This window comes from Crassostrea angulata, chromosome 8 (genome assembly GCF_025612915.1).
Source record: "Crassostrea angulata isolate pt1a10 chromosome 8, ASM2561291v2, whole genome shotgun sequence".
Taxonomy (NCBI): domain Eukaryota; kingdom Metazoa; phylum Mollusca; class Bivalvia; order Ostreida; family Ostreidae; genus Magallana; species Magallana angulata.
Genome location: NC_069118.1, coordinates 9,887,427 through 9,908,665, shown reverse-complemented (window position 1 = coordinate 9,908,665; position 21,239 = coordinate 9,887,427). Strand labels below are relative to the sequence as shown.

The window sequence follows — 21,239 nt, the reverse complement described above, 5'->3', positions numbered from 1 at the left end:
CAGATTAATTTTAAAAAATTGCTTGAAATATATATGTTAAGCAAATTTAATAACTTTGATTACTCTTTTGACTTTCTACATCGATATTCTGAAAGTATATACTTAATATGGTGACTTTCTTAACCATCGGTCATACTTTCACTATAGTAATCATCGATTGAAAATTGGCTTATCCCCCAATTAGGCTAGTCTAAGGATTTCTTGAATTTTGTCTAAAAATTAGCAATTCGGCCTATGCCCCACATCGACATATGCCCCGAAAAATACGGTACATCAAGCTTTCTTTAAAACACAAAAAAGCTACAACAAAAATGTGAATAGAGAGGCTGAAACAATGATAAGAAATTTCCTAATGCTTTTAAAATCAGTTCATAATAAACTAGGTACTTCTTTTCATTTTGGGTGATGGAAGCTTTCTCCAGCTTGCTGGCAATGTCCGACAGAACTTTGCTCGCATCATTGGCAAAATCCAGATCTCTGACTTCCTGTGGAGATACGGGTACGACAGCAAATGCCTCCCGATCCTCTTTGATTGAGGCACACCCAACCTACAACAAAACACTGATTGTTGATGCCTTATGTAGCATTTTCCAATTCTTTTTCCTTTTCTAAAGCTTACAAGCACATGAAACAGGTCTACTATATTTATATCACAGTTGATGTTCAATAATTTGAACTAATTCTATGCTGGTTCAATAAAGACTTCTGAACATTTCACATTAATAGCTTGTTACGCCTGATTGGTCACTGTCATACTGACCTTTTTTCTGATTGGTTTATCCTCCTCCTTGTCTATAGATATACCTGTGGAGTGTACCCAGGTGTTTGTACACAGGTGATGGAGACGCACATAGGAACTCCTGAAACATTTCATTTGGGTCATATTGTAGTAAAAGCACTACACATTACAAAAATACTTGCCAGTCATTAAATGAAATTTTAGCTACACTGTACATCTTTATCCATTCAAATCACAATCCCTTTATATTCTGACTATAACAAAGATCATGTTCTACTAAATAGATTTCACATTCAGTCTGGTATATCCTACATATCCTAGATATACCAGTAATTTTCATTTCTTTAAAATTGGTTTGCAAATTAGTAAATATAATGATGTTATTGGAGGCATTACTGACTTTCCCTCTCCATTTTACCTTGGTACATAGGTGTCTCTTGTGAGTGATGTTGGATCTAGTTCAAAGATGGTGGCCACATCATGACCGTGGGGAACAGACACCAGGGTGAAGACAGGGTTAGTGGCTGTACCCCGTAACTTACTCCTCATGGGGTCCACTGTAGGGTCCTTATCAACCTAAACAGAGATGTCCGGGTTTTTTTTTTTCATATTGAAATTCTTGCACATTAACATTTCAAATAATATCGTATGTGCCTTCGTCAGTTAAGTTTTGTTATGATTTGAGCTCCATTTTTTTCTCATTGAATCTGCATTTGCATGTATTATGTACGAAGTAGAATTCTTTCCAATATTGTTCAAATGTGCTTTTAAAAACTCAACAAGATGGAGTTGCTTCTCACCTCTGCAGCTAGGTATTGTCCTGTGGCCAGGTGTTTGAACCTGAACAAACTCATCCATTGCCCCGCCCCACCCCTACAAGGGTCATGCTGCACGACCTATCAAACAAAACACAAAATATGCAGGATGATAAACAAAAATCTGTCACAATTAAAATTGGAGCATCAAAATTGAATTGGTAAACTTCACATGAACTTACTTTGTAATGTTTCATAGTCATATCCTATTATTTCACCTTTACCAGTAAATGCTTCTGGACCGACCAGAACATGTCTGATACCGTAGTTAATACTTTTGAACCTACATGTACCTCTACTAGTGCTCAGATTAAAACTTTTTTAATACTTTTGGACCTCTTACGACTTGTTCTCAGGGACTACTTTTGGACCTCCCTCTATCCGTTCTCAGGGGACTACTTTTGGACCTCCCTCTACCTGTTCCCTGATGACTACTTTTGAGATCTCCCTCTACTCCATTCTCAGGAGAACACTTTTGGACCTACCTCTACCTCCCACAGAGCTTTAGAGCTGGTGGCGGTGGTTGCGGTGGTTCTGGCGGTGGCCCTCAGGAATACATACTGCTGCTTCTTGTACTCGTCGCCCGTCAGAAACATCTGTTCCTCAGCGTGGAACAGTCTCACTACATCCCCCTACAAAACGAAAACAATTTCACTCACTATAGCTCAAGTTTTTTTATTCACGTCCTTGTATTAAACTGGAGTTATGCACTTTGATTAAAATTTAAGAGAAGAAAATAAATTAGTTTTTAATTTCATTATGCAAAAGTGATATAGGATGGATTTTATTTCAATCTGTTCAAAAAACCTAAAGTCCTTACTCCTTTCAGAACATCCTCCATGTTTTCTTTGTAGTCCAGAAATAAGGTCATCTTCCAGCAGGTAGAGCAGTTTACAGAGTTCACCTACAATATATAACTAATTACTGAAAACTACTCCACAAATAAATCATACCAAAAAAATGTGACATGCTTCGAGACTTAAAAGTACTAGACATGTCCATGTTACATTGCTCTTCTTATATTTTCAGTAATGGTAAGTAATTAACACAAAACATGAATCTATATCTTTAGATTTAACACTGTTAAATAAACACAATCATCATTGTTCTTATTCAATGTCTAATGCTAACAAAAATTAAATTGCACAAGTTTGGGTTATGATAAATGGTTATCTGTGTATCAAGGCTATACGATTTGTAAACAAAAATTGCATGATGCTTGAAAAAAATATATATCCATGTATATTCCCCATTCCACAACATGTAAAGCAAAAGGGAAAATGCTCTTAAACAAAAAGTAATAAACATAATGGGAATTTGCATAAAAATTCTTCACTTACTCTGTTACTACCCCTGCCTAAAGAAACTTAGTTCAAACCAGACACAAAACCTAGAATTTCTACATATCACAAAGGCTTAAAACATCAAATTTCATTTTTATCTCCTGACACTTGCATTGATCAATCTTTACAATATACCAGTATCACCTACACGTTCAGTTATTGAATTATATTGTTTTGTTACACTGCATTCTACATTACATGGAGTTTTCTTTCTTTTCCACAAGCATAGAAGATATTACTCCTGAAGGTGTCAATTAGAGGGGAGACAGGGGTAGTAAAAAGAATAGCTTCTCAAATACATTTTCTGTGATTCTTGCATAGATCATCAAATGAAATGCATCCGATAAAATTTGAAATTCTACTTGAAAAAATAATTTCGATGGCATATTTTAAGAAATTTTAAATAGAGTAATTGACAAGAAAATAAATCATGTTCAGACAGAACTACAGAGGAAAGAGAGAAGCCCCGCCAGCAAGGGAGATAACTGTAAAATATCTATAACTAGGGCACCGCTCTTTCTCTGGCCTCTGGATTCAATCCCTCGAGGATAGCATTCACCTAACATTGGAAACACAGAAAAAAACATCAATCTTATCACTTGTAATCTAATTCTTACGGAATGTGCTAATCAATCAAAGCAGAACATGACAAGTTTAATGTCTTCTGTACCTGGTTGGAATCACAACAACACACAGTACACATCAAAGAAAAACATCATTTTAACAACATAGCTTTGTGCATGTGTAAATTAAAAAAAAATAAAAACTAATCGTTAAGACATGTACGAATAAAACTGCTCCACACGAAGCACATAATGATAATTAAGTAAAACATCTCCTTTTTTTTAAACAGGAGAACAGACAACTTATAATGTGTTGATAGGAGTTGAAGACTGCCTGAAATAAATGGCCATCAACTGTATTGTGCAAACTCGGGTATGAATTTTCAAGCAGGTATTGTAGGATTTGTGTCGTCGGAATAAAGATCATTATCAGTGAGATAAGGGAGTCTTGTACTGCTATCTTTATGCCATTTATATTGTATTGTCTATCACCAGTTACAAGGAATCTAAACTAGTACATGCAACATGAAACTGTTAGTGTCACCAAGGAACTACAGAAGTGATGACAGTATCTGCCTCTTCACAGAGGACAGAATTTGAAGTGTATAATTCAAATCTACTGTAAAGGAAATAGTATCTGAAGTTATTTGTATACTATATATATAATTTAATTGTACTTGGCAGACTACAGTATCTGAGGTGTTTAATCCAATTGTTAATAGTGTTTTAGGTGTATAATGGAGCTATATGAGATGACAGTACAAGACTACACTGAGTCGGTACACTGGTCAGTGCATACCCACCTCCTTACAGCCCTGTTTATCGGGCAGCTCATAGTTACTGGCGTGGAGGGGCTGGTCAGCATTCACAGGCTTCAGAACCACTTTGTCTCCCACCACAACCTGTAAATAGAGTGAGTGTAAATGGGTTAACAAGTACTGTGAAATCATTTTTATTCATGGGGGTCAATGTTTGTGGGTAGTCAAAATTTTTCTGGTTCGTGGGGACGTAATTTCGTCGGTAGCATGTTCTATTTTGTAAATGAATACTAAGCAAATGCTCGTAAACATGTTCACGGGGATGTAAATTCATGTGCATGGGCTACCCACGAAAGCCACAAACATTGGTCCCCCACTAACACTGATGATACTACAGTGCATGACATTTAGTGCATGATATTTCAGGTCCCAGTAGCTCAGTGGTTAGACCGCTGGCAAGGAATACCAGAGGACCTGGGTTTGAGTCCTGGTTGAGACTTGACTTTACAGAACCACCTTCAACATGTACTTGACAAAAAAGGAAATTCTATTGACCTTTTATGTACAAACAGACAGCGAAAACCTACAGGCCCATGTATAAATTATTTCTTTACTACTGATGAGGACTAGTATTGAACATGTTGAATGGCAGAAAACAGATGTATGCCCTTTCAGTTCTTCATATGGAACCTGCATTTATTATGTTGCATAAACATCGGGGGTCCAGATATAAAGATAGAACACTGACTGTCTAAATTTGTAGAAGGGCTCGACCTTAAACCATGTATTAGGTATATACTTACAGCGTCCCCCCACTGTCTGAGTTTGTAGAAGGGCTGGATATAGAACCTTGTATTAGGTATATACTTACTTCCCCCGACTGTCTGAGTTTGTAGAAGGGCTCGATGTTTAACCATGTATTAAGTATATACTTACAGCGTCCCCCGACTGTCTGAGTTTGTAGAAGGGCTCGATATAGAACCAGGAACCCTCGTTCCCTGGCACGTCCAGTGTGACCCTCATGGCATTCTTCTCTAGGAGGGCCGGCAGTCGCTTGTTCACTGTCAGGTACTTGTTGCTCTTAAGATGCAATAACTAGAAAAATAAAACAAAGATATATATTTACAATTCATAAATACTGTGGAATCATTTTAATTTGTGGGGGTCAATGGCCGTGGGTAGCCAAAATTTTCCTGAATCATTGGGATGTAATTTTGTTGGTAGCAAGTTCTATTTCGTAAATAAATACTGAACAAATGCTTGTATATAGGTTCATAAGGATGTAAATTTGTGGGAAAGGATTACCCACAAAAGCCACAAACATTGGTCCCACACGAACAATGATGTTTCCATACAATACAAAATCTACATAATTATGTTTAAAAGATAATAATGATATTCATTTCACTGCACCCACACTTGAAATCTTTCATTTCACTTAGTATTTGTCACTACCCATCCTTTATCTAAGACAGGATGGACTTACAACACTTGCACACCCTAGCTGTCTCAGTATTAATATACCTGCTACCTGTGACATTTATCACACTCACTATATCAGTATCACACCTGTGTTTGTGACACTTGCCACACCCAGTAACTGTAAACTTATTCTTATAGATTATACATTTATTAAATTGTATCTGAAATTGTTTTAACTTGAGTAAATTTTTTGAGAATATATATATATATATATTGATTTAATAATTTTACCGAACTGATCAAAGATTGTAAGCCTTTTAATATTATTCTACAAGCATAACATATAGTGACATTTACAGTCAAATTTCAGTAAATTTTTTACTGTGTACAAACTTTAAGGCTTAAGCTTGCATTTTTTTGCATTTACAACGAATATTTAAAGCCATTGTAAAAATCAATTTGCAACTTGTACAGTAAAGTTCACAATGCCTTAATTATTAAGACTACTTTACTGGCTGAAAAGTCAGGGATTAATTCATTCATGAAAAACATAGGTAATCACAGATTACAAAGCTCACCGAGACGAGACATCACCCTTATGAGACTTCACCTTTATGAAACCACCTTTATCATATTAAATGAAAATCATACTTTATGATCTTGGATATTCATGGATTCTGTTTTGACACAATATCGTATATCATCTGTTAAAAAATTGTATGATAATCATATGTTCATATGTTAATCAATGCAATAATATAAAATTAAATATTGCATCCTATCATATTTATAACATATATCATATAACACAATAAAATACCATAATAAACAATGATGAGATATGATATTGTAACGTATGATATGACATTGTATTGTGTTATACGTTATTGTATTTGATCACATAATACAATATCATAATATATAAAACAATATAGTATTATAGTACAATATCATATTACATAATACATCATAACATTGAAACATATGATATTATATTGTATAAAATAGTATGATATTGTATGATACTGTATCGTTTTTTTATACATAATATGATATTGTATCATATGATACAATATAATTTGATATGTACAACATTGTATCATATCAAATGATACAATATTATGTGATAATATAATATACAATACTATACATAACGATATCATGATACAATATCATAATATAAAATATTTAAAATTGATTCAATATCATATCATATCATATAACTTTTTATAATATTACATATGATATTATATTGTATCATATTAAACAATATTGTTTCATACCATACAATTCTATATCATAGGAATCATGTTATATCATTTATCAACAAACACATCTATCTATCGAGCAGGTTTGAGTGAGGTAGGTCTAAGGAGATTTCTTTAGCATCCTTGGTAATGGAGATCAGGCTCTGCATCTGAAGCAACCTCTGCGTTTCATTTATAATATAGTTAAATCAACTATGCAAGCTATCATCTATAAAACATGTGACCTGTTCCAAAAAACTAAACCTCATCCAGCATCCGAAACCTATGGCTCAGATTCAGCATTCAAGCCTGTCGGGTGCATCAGTATACATAAGACGCATCTCCATGCAAGTTTGGTGAAGTTCAGACCAGTAATACCTAAGATATCATCATCAGAGGGCACTAGCATTTAAAACCTTAACCTGCTCCAGCATCCGCAACCTATGGCTCAGATTCAACATCCATGCCTGTCAGGTGCATCTGTATCATAAGACACACCATCCATTCAAGTTTGGTGAAGTTAGGACCTGTAATAACTAAGATATATTTTTTAGCATCCTTGATAATGGAGATCAAGCTCTGCATCTGAAGCTTCCTCTGTGATTCATTCATATTACAGTTTAATCAACTATGCAAGTTTGAAATAGTACTATTATCTATTAAACATGTGACCTGTTCAAAAAAACTTAACCATATCCAGCATCTGAAACCTATGGCTCAGACTCAGCATTCAAGCCTGCCAGGTGCATCAGTATCATAAGACGCACCATCCATGGAAGTCTGGTGAAGTTAGGACAAGTAATAACTAAGAAATAATCATCAGAGGGCACCTGCAACAAAAACTTTAACCAGCTCTAAAAACCTTAACCTTCTCCAGCATCCGAAACCTATGGCTCAGATTCAGCATTTAAGCCTGTCTGGTGCATCAGTATCATAAGACGCACTATCCATGGAAGTCTGGTGAAGTTAGAACAAGTAGTAACTAAGATATAATCATCAGAGGGCACCTGCAACAAAAACTTTAACCAGCTCTAAAAACCTTAACCTCCTTCAGCATCTGTAACCTATAGCTCAGATTCAGCATTCAAGCCTGCCTGGTGCATCAGTATCATAAGACACACCATCAATGCAAGTTTGGTGAAGTACGGACCAGCAGTAACTTAGATATTGCTATCAAAGGGCACCTGCAACAAAAACTTTAACCTGCTCCAAAAACCTTAACCTCCTCCAGCATCCGAAACCTTAAGCTCAGATTCAGCACTCAAGCCTGTCTGGTGCATCAGTATCATAAGACACACCATCCATGCAAGTTTGGTGAAGTACGGACCAGCAGTAACTTAGATATTGCTGTCAAAGGGCACCTGCAACAAAAACTTTAACTTGGTCCAACAACCTTAACCTCCTCCAGCATCTGAAATTTAGGACTCAGATTCAGCATCCAAGTCTTTCAAGTCCATAAGTAGGTCCAGATGCATCATCCATGCAAGTTTGGTGAAGATAGGACAAGTAATAGCTTAGATACAGGACCTGCAACAAAAACTTTAACCAGGTCCGGACGCCGACGCCGACGCCGACACCGACGCCGACGCCGAGGGTATAGCATAAGCTCCCCCTGACTTCGTCTCGGTGAGCTAAAAATATGTGAAATAAATGTAATTTTTTTTTCATTTTAATTCACTCCAAGATTTAGTTTGTCTGTCATTATGGGGGAAAAAAACCAATGCACAACAACAAAGCTGTTTAAAAGCTCTATTGAGCCACTTACATAAAAATATTAGATAATGGAGAAGTCTGGCTCCAAAAAAAATAAACTCCTGATTGGAAGTTGCAGCCAGCTCATACAGATTCTTCAATAATATACTGCTGAATAGTTCCATTGACAACTCTCAGTACACAATTACCTGGTTATCCAAGGCTTAATTAGGTGATTCAGCCATCTGTATTGTACCATTGTTTACTTTCTTCCGATACACAAATGTTTCAAACAATAATATTCTGTACATTAGACTATACAATTATAAGTGAATATCACGTTAGTGATGCTACCTAACTCAATCATTTCATTTGTCTATCTACTGGGCCTATATGAGGTCTTAAAGGCAAAAAATGTTCATAGAAGAGGAGTTACGTAAATAAAAAACATAAATAAGGCACAAAAAAAATAGCTTCTTGGAAAAACAAAATTCAAATCAAAGTTACATATCTAATCAATGAATGTTTTATTTTCTAGTCTTCTCATTATTACGGTATGCGTCAGAGTCTTAAATATTCCTGGAAAAGCGTCCTTATCTCAAACAACACAAAACCTAGATCATATGTGTCAAATCAGCTGGTATTTCTTAATCTTCCTTCAGCCTGGTACCTGACAAACAGATGTGAATCAGGTATAGCTGTCACAGGGAATTAACCATTATGTAATCTGAACATCAGACATATCATGATATCACATTTACCTGCATGAGTTTACCTGGGTAACCTTATTAAACTTGTTTAGACAATTTTGTAGCCAGTTCAAAAGTTTGCAAGACACTTATAAATTTATGTACATGTATCAAATGTATGTACAATGTATTGCACACTATATCCTATTTATGTTGACTTTACTGCATTTGAAGTGCATACTGTTACATATGCACTATGAATCTGTATATATATATATGCATGTCTCTAATACTGGTACTCTCCTCTATAATTAAGAAGTGACATGTAATGACCTTTTACATGTACATGTGCTCTTACCTTGTATTACATAAAATTGTACACTACAATGTTTGTACATTACTTAACTTCAAATGCACTTAAATGCATGCACTCACACTAAATACAAGTGCACTGTTTAGCAATACAAGTGCACGTAATATGCAAGTGCACTTACACAATGCATGTACAGGTGCACTTGTCTTAATACAAATGCACTGCATTCAATGCACAAAAATTTACCTATTAAAAGCAAGTAGAATGACTTGTAGTGTTTATCTGTTATCAAAATGAATTGATATTTTCCAACTTATAAATGAACTACAAGGTACTGTATGAAGTTGGATTTCTATGTCTGCTTACTTGTATGACATTTCCATATTGCACTGTGTTTCCAAGTTGTTTCTTATACTCAGATTCATTTTGTTTCTTCTCTAACTCAGCAGCACTCTGCAATCAATAAAACAATTGATATATTGTGATCTAGATGTATGCGAAGTAATATATTTACACACCGTCATTCTGTCTTTATCGTCAATCTAAAATACATTTGTCAATACTTTTTTTCCCTCATTCCATCAATAACTGTTATATTAATCTTGTTTTATTGCATACATGCATTTCTATTCTATAAAAAATATATTCACATGTTACATTCTGCATTTAATTTGGAAACAACTGTGAAAGATGAGCTTCCAGCAATATAGGCTGAAAATTTTTTGATACTAAATTGGTAAATTATTGATTTGTAGTATACTTCATAGTTGGAAAACATGAAAATTTATGAGCTTTTGTATTTCTTCTTTTTTTAAGAAAAGCAATTTAGAGGCTCTGATTGAAGCACAGCTTTCATTGCTGTCATCCTGTACAAAAACTGGTTATTCATATATATTCTTCTACACAATGCACTCTCTCTCTGGGTCAAATCCAACACTTTGTTTTAGCCTTATTCTCATGTACGTTATAGTTTAATGAAGAACAAATTTGAGAGAGTAAAATTCTACACAACAAATTCATAATTCTTTAAGCAATGCATGAGCTCATATTGCTGTAGACAGTGACATTACGTGGAGTTTCTTTAGCAGGACGGTATCGGAGCAGGAAGTGGTCGAGTTGGTCCCAGACCGCTGGGCCTGCCGGAACTGTTTCTGGGCCGAGTATCTGTTACTGGGGCAGATCTTGAACAGACAGTCTGAAAAAGTACAAATAAAGAATATATGTACATATTATATTGTATTTACAGGAAATCTTTAAAAGTCCAATTATAGACAGAAATATCATTACATGTATTGCAGCAGGGTGGTCTGTAAAAGTCCATTTATAGCTGATTATGGACTACTGTAAACATACTACATTTGGCTGTGTATTCTATTTAGCGCTTTTGGAGGAATGCGGCTTCAACTTAATCAAGTACATCGCTAAATGCCACACATCTATGTATAAGAATAGTCAAATTCAGGAATACGCTAATTCAAATCCACGTCAACTGGTTTGAGAACTAATTTTCGCCAAATATTGTACACGCCAAATATAATGCGTTTACAGATCTTCACATCATAATAGACTATGTAAATCATGACAGGTGATCCCAGTAAATCACAGTAAACCACAGATCCTTTAACTTTGCTATAAACAAGTTTTATCGTACAAAGTATTGGTCAGCAAAAGAAGAAGAAATTTTTCTTTTCCTTAAAATAATTTCAAATAAGAAAGAATTTTAATAAAATAAAATGAAGTACATTCCTCAAATTCCTCTAAATCATCTAATCATGCATCTATACTGCATTATCCCTTTTAAAGTTACAAGCTTGAAACCATAAAAAAATCACTCAACATCTCTTTTTATGTGCTCTAGCTAACAAATAGAATAAAATTGTTGTAAAAAAGATGGAGAGAAAATTTCCCTGGTGTCCTTTTTACTCATCATTAAAAACTTTAATCTCATAAAATTGCCAGTCAAATAAGGTGGAAACTCCCTACGGCATTTATAATGAACTCTTTTACCCACTTTTTGCTCAAAATAAAAACAAAATTAATCCCCACTGCAACCAAATAAATATAATTCAGTTTTTACTTTCAGGATGTTTGAATTCTACAAGATTATAAAGCTGACTAATAACTTGGCTTTGAATATTGACCACACCATACAGGTATAAATTGGTAGAAACCCTCTAGGAAATATTGAAGAGTCGATTATTATTCTAGGGTAAAATTTTCTACAATTAATCTAAATCTAAATCGGCAGAAACCATCTGGAAAATACTGGGAGTCAATTATTATTCTACAGTATAATGTTCTACATTGAATCATGCATTTTTATTCTTTAAGATTTTTTAATGAAATATCATACATGTAATTAACATTTTCTCTCTTCTTTGAATACCAAGGAATAATTTTGATCTCACATTTTATAATATACCTTTGAATTATTCAATGCTTACTTTCTTGTCACTGTGTATAATATCTTGTTGATTTAATGTTGTTGGTAATAAATGTGCACATAAAATGATTGTTGTCCATTTTGTGTAAGCAGACTCTGGTAATTCAAATGAATGCAGATTCATCTATGATCCAACACAATTGTTTAGAGTTGCATCAAGTAACAAGTGATGTACAATAAAAGATGAACAAGATATCTGTGAGCCAATGCTCACTAGTGATATCCCTGCTCTGATGTGAATATGCAAAATAAGCAAAGTCGACATTTAACAGAAAGCTGGCATCCGATTGGTACAGAAATATATCCCACAATATGGCATGTCTAAACAAATAGTGTGTTAAAATTTCAAGCATCTGCGATAAATAGCTGCTGAGAAATCTTTGAGGAAAATTTGTTTGAAAATTTTGGCTAAAAATAAACAGTCATTATTTAACAGGAAGTTGACGTCCGATTGATACAAAAATATATCCCACAATATGGCATGCCAAAACAAACACTGTGTAAAAATGTCAAGCATCTCCGATAAATAGTTGCTGAGATAAACGCGACAGAAACTTTTGTAACAGACGGACAGACGGACGGACAGACACACAAGGGTAAAACAGTATACCCCCTCTCCTTCGGAGGGGGGGTATAATTAAATCACAAACTTGATACACATATTTACTAAGTGGCAGTTAACAACAATGTTCGTTATCTCAGTTTGTATAGTCAAACTTCATTATCTCAAACTAAATGGGGCTGGTTGAAAACTTCGAGATATCCAAGTATTTGAGATATCAAGGGTAAATTGCATAGAGTATAAGTGGTTGGGATTTACAAATAACTTCGACATATCCACTCTATTTGAGATATCAGTGTTCAAGTTCCCAAAGTTCAACTGTATTTAAAAAAATCGACATCTAAGATTTGTCAGTCAGATATTGTGCTATATAAATCATGTCATAATTTTTCTACTCAAAAACCTCAGAGCGAAACCCTTTAAGAGAAGCGGCAAAACCTTAGGTGTATTTACATCTAAAAGTATGAATATCAAGTACTGTGCTATGAATATAATATAATGTCCTAATTTTTTCTACAGAGACTTGAACATGTTGAACATCAAAGTACAGTAAAACCCCCAATAATGGAAAAAACTCAGCTCATTATTTAAAAAACAAGTGATGTCTCAAAGTTTGTCAGTGAGATTCTGTGCTATATAAATATTACAATGTCATAATTGATCTTATCAGAAACATGTAATTGAAACCCTGAAAAGCACCCAAACTAGTGCAGTGAGGTTTTTTTTTATTTACATCTTTAAGTACATACATCAGATATTGTGCTATATGTATACATGTATAATATAATGTCATAATGTTTCAATCTTTAACATATAAGTGAAACTCAGATATTGTGTAAAATATATTATATAAAGTCATAATATTTTTGCCAATAAACATCTAAGTAAAACCCTTAGTAACGGCAAGACCCAGTGCAGTATTTTTACTGTCTAAATTTACGTCTAAAAGTACATAGTACATTTTTCTATGTATTCATAACAATGTGACAATTTTTCTACTCTTGAACATCTTTAGTGAAAACCCAAGTAGCGCTTTCCTTTTATCTCTAGACTTCCTGGTTAACCTCATGCAACAGGGAAGAAAAACCGATCGGAGAATGCCAACAGGAAATATACACTACAGAGTGGCTACAAGGGGCTGGTGCCGAAAATCAAGGGAAAAAATCCCCTGTAGTAAATGTTTAATGCCGATTGTGCTCTCAGCTTTGATAATGGGACAAAGAGCAAGCATTAGAGATGAAACAGAAAATCTCAAGCAATACTGTTTATATCGGCAGTATACACAAAGCTATCTATTATGTAATGCTACATACAATCGCATATGTTTAATATTAAACAACAATAGACGTAGACCCAGCTCTGCAACTGTTTGGGGTGCTAAAATGCAAAGAATTTTCATATACCATCATAGTGATACATAATAAAATGCAGAAAATATTTCAAAAATTTAAATGAACATATACACGTATATTGCAGACTACCGGCAAAAAACAGTCCTTACAAGTATTTTTCATTGATTGTACTAGGTTTAGTCCTTAGTGCAATCCAGGATCTTCTTGCAAATATCCTACTTTATGAGAAGCTTTTTGCAAATAATTAAGACCTATTTGCTGAATTCAAATGTAATGTCTGACATCTTTAAAAGATATATAAGTCTTCATCTTACAGATGAATATATGCTTAGAGAAATCTAATGAAGATTGCATGCAACGATTTAAACCATCAGACGGTAAAAACCTTGAACTTGCATTGAAAACAATTTGTTTATTTTGAGAAAGAAGAAAAACCAGATCTCAAATGAGAAATAAAGCAACTGTTAGTTTCTGCTTTCACTCAATTACTTCTCTCTGAGTGAGGAGCCATTAGAAACATGACTACCCCTGCCAAAGCTATTGGTATTATTAGGGAAAATCTCATTACCAAGTTGCATATATATCATTATGTCATCATTCAGCTCAGGTCTGACATGCAAGCTTTTTTGCAGATATCCCCCTTTTCAAGCTTCCAAAAGGTAATTAAATAAAAGCTATATAATATACTGCATTTCCTCAGGAATAAAATGCATATTGTACATGTTACAGAGAGGGCCAACTCTAGAAATCGCAGTTCTCACTAGATTACAAACCCCTATACTCTTGTCAGATGACAATATGGGTTTTAATAATCATCTAAGCATCAAAAATATTACATGAGGGCAAAGAACTCTTTCTACTGATGATTTATTCAACAAACTTCAAAATATAAAAGAGACAGATGGTTGCTCCAAATCAATAATATATGTGGATGGGAGTTTGATAACGTAATCTAACAAATTCTTGAAGATAAGCAAAGAAATTATTTGCTAGATCTTTTCATAAGTTTAAACATAAACAAAATAAAACATTTACTGACAAACAAGAACATTCACCCTTCGGAATAAATAGTCGTTTTACCGGTAATGAATATTAATTTGCCAGTATCGAATAATTTTTAGAAAAACGGTGTTAAGGTTTTAAAAAATCCAAGCTAGGTAATTATAATACAGAAATAAATATTCTATCAGTGTGTGGAGTTGTTTGACATTTGCATGATTATTTACCGTATTGTTTACAAATTAAAAAGGTGACCTAGATACAAACTACAAGGCAGAAAAAACGAAAGTGTGAAAACAATTAAACCTGACTATGAAAATAAGTTTGTTATCCACCCCTTTTTAGTGGATGATTAGTAATTATAATCCAATCCATTTAATGAGACTAAGCATCATATCAAATAATAATGGAGCTTAGAATGAAATTACGACTTCAAATAAAACCATGTGTAGTTTTCCTAGTGTCGATTCATTGCGACAGAAGTATTATTTGGCTGCATATATTGATAGATATATGGGCAAAACAAAGGCAAATGGCAACTACTTATCATCAATTACTATCATAAAGTGTTTTCATGAAAATTCAATTTCATTAAGTAACGCAAAATGAAAACTGTTCAAGTCCAGTTTCAATTTGACAGGAAAACAGTACAATAAAAATAACGATTACATTATTTATTTAAATAACATATTTCCAAAATCATTTTTCCTTCTTCATTTAATAACATTTATAAGTCTATTGACATGTACCTCTAGTGCATTTTTGAAATTAATCCGCCCCAAAATTTTCGGTCAGAAGTGATAGAGGGCGCTTGATTTGATACTGGAAAACGTATTCGAAACTAGGAAAATGGAGGGGGTGTTGAAACTAATATCTCAGTAATTCATCCTTTATATTTTCGGAAGTTTGATACTACAGTTTAGAAGGACAAAGAAACGTGACTTAAACAAAAAAATAAAATTATTTGGTATTCCGTTAATATTAGTCGCATGTACAACAAAACCTCATACTGATTCATTACCGGTAAAGTGACTGTACAATTTAACTCTACAACTGGACTTGGCTTGATACTAGAGAAAAAGAGAAAGCCTTGAAGCCAACAATATCAAATGTAGACATGTAGAAGAACTAAAGAGATGGGGTACACTGGAACAGTGCATTATCACCGACAAAGGACCAGGTGGAGCGAACTTGTGGGGGGCTTACATTTGTCTGTCCTACAAGGGATGAGGAGATGATGGAAACATAATACATAGGTTTCACTTAACCATATATAAAGTTAAATAAAGTAGTAGCTGTATTTGTCAGCAAAGGATACAAATCTATCAAATCCTTTCTCAGTTATATTCCATATTACAATATTTTATATAGAGTGATCATGCAAATAAATGCAACGCCTCCAATTAATCAAAATTTAGATGTGAAAATGTTCACATCTACATGTACATGCCCTGATAGTTTTTCTGAGAGAGAGAGAGAGAGAGAGAGAGAGAGAGAGAGAGAGAGAGAGAGAGAGAGAGAGAGAGAGAGAGAGAGAGAGAGAGAGAGAGAGAGAGAGAGAATCTTATTTCTATTAGCTGAAATTGTAGAGATGTGACTGAGGTGAGATTTTCAATAGATCTAGCTGCCACTTTTGTCAGGAGATGAACTGAAGCCAGTAATGACAGTTTTTTCCTATAATATATATTTACTCTTGCACTTGTCACCTTTGTCTGATGATCAATTCTATATTGATCAGTTATAGTCTGTACATTTTAGACCTAGTGGTGACACACTAAATATGTGGTATGTAAAAGTCAATACATGTACCGGTACACAGATATATATATAAATTTATAAAACACTAAAAAGAACTTGATACTGCATTTTTATCTGCTTGTGTATGATGTATAAACTCTGAATCATCCACGATATTTGGGGAAATCATGCATTTTAATCCAATGTATAAATTCACATACCTATTCAATGGATATTCAATGGATATTCCATTATAAATGCATGTACTAAATTTTGTACATGTGCATATTATTTAGATGTAAAGTTATGTTGATATACTGTAAAAGTGGTTATTTACACTGGTGTTTAAGTACGCATTTTCTACGGTCATACAATACTCGTGGGTATTAAATACGAGGATGCGTGATATATACCACTCTAAAATGTTGAGTTTTTGGCCATATGTGCGGGGGTACTTTATGCGGTTTTAGGCCTACTGCGTAAATAGTGTAAATTTTCCCATGCGTAAATAACCACTTTTACAGTATCACTAATGTGTCAATAGCTCATACATGTATAAGATCAAGATACATGTATTTTTTTATGAACCCCAAATCTAACATCAGATACAAATGTGACACACGGACTGACCATTGCTGGGAGCTAATAATATACTATGCTCTTTATGGCTTTAGCCATAAACTGAGATATCCTACACAAACACACTGAAAACTTGAGAACCTGATGAAAAAAAACCCTGAGATATCAAACATACAGCTAACTTATGATACTCTGTACAGTGGGTCTGTATGCAGATTTGTGCATGTTCTATGTATTTTAAGCTATGGATGCCCCATGCTGCATAGAGAATGACCTAGTAGAATTGGCATGATCTAGTCCAGAGCTCCCGCTTCACAATGAGAATCTCAGCAGTACTGCATTGTTTGATTGGAAGTGACAGAAGAAAGTTATGTTTGTAAACAGTTACAGTGATAATATGTCTGTAGATATTTCTATCTCTTCCCCTTTGCATGTGTAGGTAGCTTCATGACTGAACATTGTTTTGTGTGTCAATTGTTTCTAATTCTGTGTTGCAATAAATAAAACAAAACAGGATGGAACATTTTTTATGAATTAACTAAGCTAAAAATAACAAGTCTTTGATGTAATACCAGTTAATTCCAGGCAGGCATAAAAAAACACTACATGTATTAAAATCATGATAATAGATAAGAAGGTTAATCTGAATGCTGAAGCTTCCTCAATCTTTATCTTCAATGTCACTCATCATTTCAAAATTCCAGTAAATGTGCAATTTTCTGTCAGTTCACAGCCTTGACTTAACTTGATAAAAAAAACAAATTTTGAGATTAAATCATTAACAGGGCACACTTTATCACTGTGAGGATATATCAGAGTAAATCTGTCAAAATATTTAAGTCATAAATCACTACTGGCAAATAAATTGTGATCAATTAGAGAGTTTTGGGGGGATATGTCCTTATTGACCTAAGCATACATAACATGCTACTGCTGGTGTTATCTTGATACAGTTGTATTTTTTTAATTCCCTGTGTTTCCCATAACCTCTATTTACCCTGACCTTTATTTTTCTTTAGATGGCACCGAGTCTTAACATTTATCTAATGCCAAGCTCCCTGTCTGTAACATTTAATATACAACCATCAATGTATGTATATATACTGTGGGAGAAATGTCATTTAAACCTGTTTTTCGTTATAGTTGCTTTAACGGGACTTGGACACGATTTGAGCTCAAAATTTTCAAAATTTATTTTTTCAATTTTTATGTCTAGAATTGTTAATATGGATGTTTTCAATGCTTTGACAAAATTTAAAAGTCAAGTATCGAGTTACAAGCGAGTTAAAGAGGTTAGAATTCTTTGTTTTGTAAAAAAAGCTCGAGTCCCGTTAATGTTCACATATTCGTTGTATTGGTATAAGTTTCAATCTAATATTGCTGTTTGTTGTAATGAAATTATTTATGAACCCACTGAATCAGTCTATCTTGTTTCCACAAGTTATTTTGATAGAGAAATGGCAATTTCTTTACTTTACAGTATTTGTAAACAAACTTATAAGACTCGAGCTTTGTTTACATAACAACAACTTCTTTCCTCTGTATCTTGCTCGTAACATGACTTCTAACATTCAAATTTTGGTGAGTCATTCAAAATACAGAAGTAAACTATTTTATACATAGAAATCAAAAATAAAATTTTCATTTGAAATCGTGTCCAGGTCCCTTTAAGGTCTGTTTATTAGACTAATCATCATAATCACAAAATGTTAAAAGTATAATGATCATCATTTTTAAATTCTATCTACCTATAGTGCTCAAGTAGTTTCGGGAACTAAAGGTTGCGAGTTATCTTTTTTCGAAAGACAAAACTCAGCTTTATGTGTACAGTGTATGACCAAATATTGTTCAGTTACATCTGACTATAAAATATATTACCACTCTGTACATTCATTAGAAATTTGCTTCGTTAAAAATACTTTAATTTGAAAATGGTTGAAAAGCACAAAAGTTCTCGGACAAAATTTGAGGAAAAATGTGTATTACTGAACAATTCATTAAAAAAACATATTTCATTCCAGCTGCAGCAAGCATAACCTCTCTTATCAAAGGGACAATGTACTATAAAATCTTCTGAGGTATAGAAGGACATTCTAACTTATGGTTAAATGGGACACCTCCATGTTATGACATATAATTAATCGAAAAAAAAACCCCAATAAAATGAAGTATAATTTCATAAATTTTTTCTTTCCCAAAATTGTCATCTAACTGCGTAGTGCAGTGGGTTGAAGTGTTCACTATGGATCTGTAAGTTATGATGAGTCTGAATCACAATGGGATTTTTAAATTTTATCTTTCCTTGTTTTTGATATTGTAAATATTGTAAAATTTGAAAATTCTAAACCTTAAATTAATGTCTTAAGGTTAAGAATAGAAAGGGGCAGAGTACTTAAAGCTAAGAGGGGGCATTCTCAATTTTTGCGAGGACGGCCTGCATGTTTTCTTTGAGGATCGATCGATCTACACTTTGTCTTCTTATCAGTGCATCTTCTGATCGATATAGAAATCTATGTATATACTGTGAGTTCTTATACAACTTATTAACGCTACCTAATTACAAGAAAAATTAATAACTATACAGGACACTGCCAAGGACCCTCATTCCTCTCTGTTCATTTCTATCACACAGTAATGACATACACACCTCTAAACTTCTTGGGAGGGTTGTTCAAGTCCCCAGCATCAGGCTGAACCACGCACCTGTCATCTACCAACCTGTAAGGCAAATCAGGAACTGTATTAATCAATATGAGTACCATTACATGCGTAGATAAAATACAATGTATCTGATAAATTTCAAACTATATAGAAAGATTTGTAAAATGAATTCTGACAAACTCGTACTATAGATTCCAAATTAAACTCGAGAAATTATTATCTGCGTAAAATCGCGAGGAGCACCCTTCGCGAATTTTAAAATCTCGCCATTATTTTTCAAGAGTTGAGAACTTTGAGAATTTAAATAAGGATAAAAGTTCCACATTCGCGATTTTATATTCTTGCGATTTGATACTGAACAGCGGGATTGTGGAATTAAGTATTTGCGTAATATAAGGAATTTACAGTATTTGGAGTTCATGTATAAACAATATACCGGTACACATATATATATCAAATGTTTGTAGGTTTAGTTTGCTTACACAGGGCTCTTTATAATTTTGAAACAAAGAGGTGAATCAGTCATTTTAAGAGGCTGTTTACCAATTTTTTCAAATAGTTTATTTTGTTAATTATAAAATTTTAATCCACTAATTTTGATAAAGAAAATGAAGAAATATTGCAACCTGTCCTTACTGAAAACCCATGCAGTTGCAATTTCTGAATTACCATATTATTTTCATACTAGCTGTTTTAAATTTGACACAAAAGCTAGTAGATCGAAATCTGTGAATGTCTTTTCATTGGACTCATCAGCCATCGTTAACCTTGTGACTGGAATACTCATTCTAGGACACACAAGATGTATCTTCCATTATTCACCAATTTTCATTTTTCTTTCTCCCAAATGTGAAGATTTCCACTGTGTAATTAATTATATAATTCCATAATTATATGCTACTTCATTTGGATTTATAGGTTCAATAGAAAATACATACTGTGGAATAAACATTGTGCGTGGGGGACCAATGTTCGTGGCTTTGTGGGTAACCCTTGCCCATGAATTTACATCCCCATGAACGTATATATATATATGCAAGCATATGTTTAATATTTATTTTAAAATGGAATTTGCTACCAACAAATTTACCTCCCCACGAACCAAGAAAAACCTTGGCTACCTAACCACGAGCATTTACCCCCACAAATGAAAATGATTCCACAGTACTATGACTTTATGCATTTAATTGCATTTTGCATGCTATCATAAGGAAAATTCAAAAAATATTTTATCTTCAAAAATAGCCTGATATTGTACCTTGAATTATTTTTAGCAGAAACACTGGTTTAGATGAAAATAAATAAGGAAAAAATTGATGATCATG

General features: G+C 33.7%; 1 protein-coding gene across 13 annotated transcripts in view; it reads right to left on the bottom strand.

Annotated features, from left to right (window-relative positions):
• LOC128157813 (inositol 1,4,5-trisphosphate receptor type 1-like) overlaps positions 1–21,239 on the bottom strand; it is a 73,270-nt gene that overhangs the window by 49,131 nt on the left and 2,900 nt on the right. For all 13 annotated transcript variants that reach the window (XM_052820446.1, XM_052820443.1, XM_052820444.1 and 10 more), the window contains exons 2-12: positions 19,901–19,971; positions 10,652–10,776; positions 9,948–10,034; positions 5,155–5,313; positions 4,264–4,362; positions 2,375–2,458; positions 2,040–2,186; positions 1,540–1,635; positions 1,158–1,315; positions 761–860; positions 388–548 (exon numbers count right to left, since the gene is read on the bottom strand). In XM_052820446.1, coding sequence (XP_052676406.1) covers positions 388–548; positions 761–860; positions 1,158–1,315; positions 1,540–1,635; positions 2,040–2,186; positions 2,375–2,458; positions 4,264–4,362; positions 5,155–5,313; positions 9,948–10,034; positions 10,652–10,776; positions 19,901–19,971 — 1,287 coding nt within the window. The remainder of the gene's footprint in view (positions 1–387; positions 549–760; positions 861–1,157; positions 1,316–1,539; positions 1,636–2,039; positions 2,187–2,374; positions 2,459–4,263; positions 4,363–5,154; positions 5,314–9,947; positions 10,035–10,651; positions 10,777–19,900; positions 19,972–21,239) is intronic.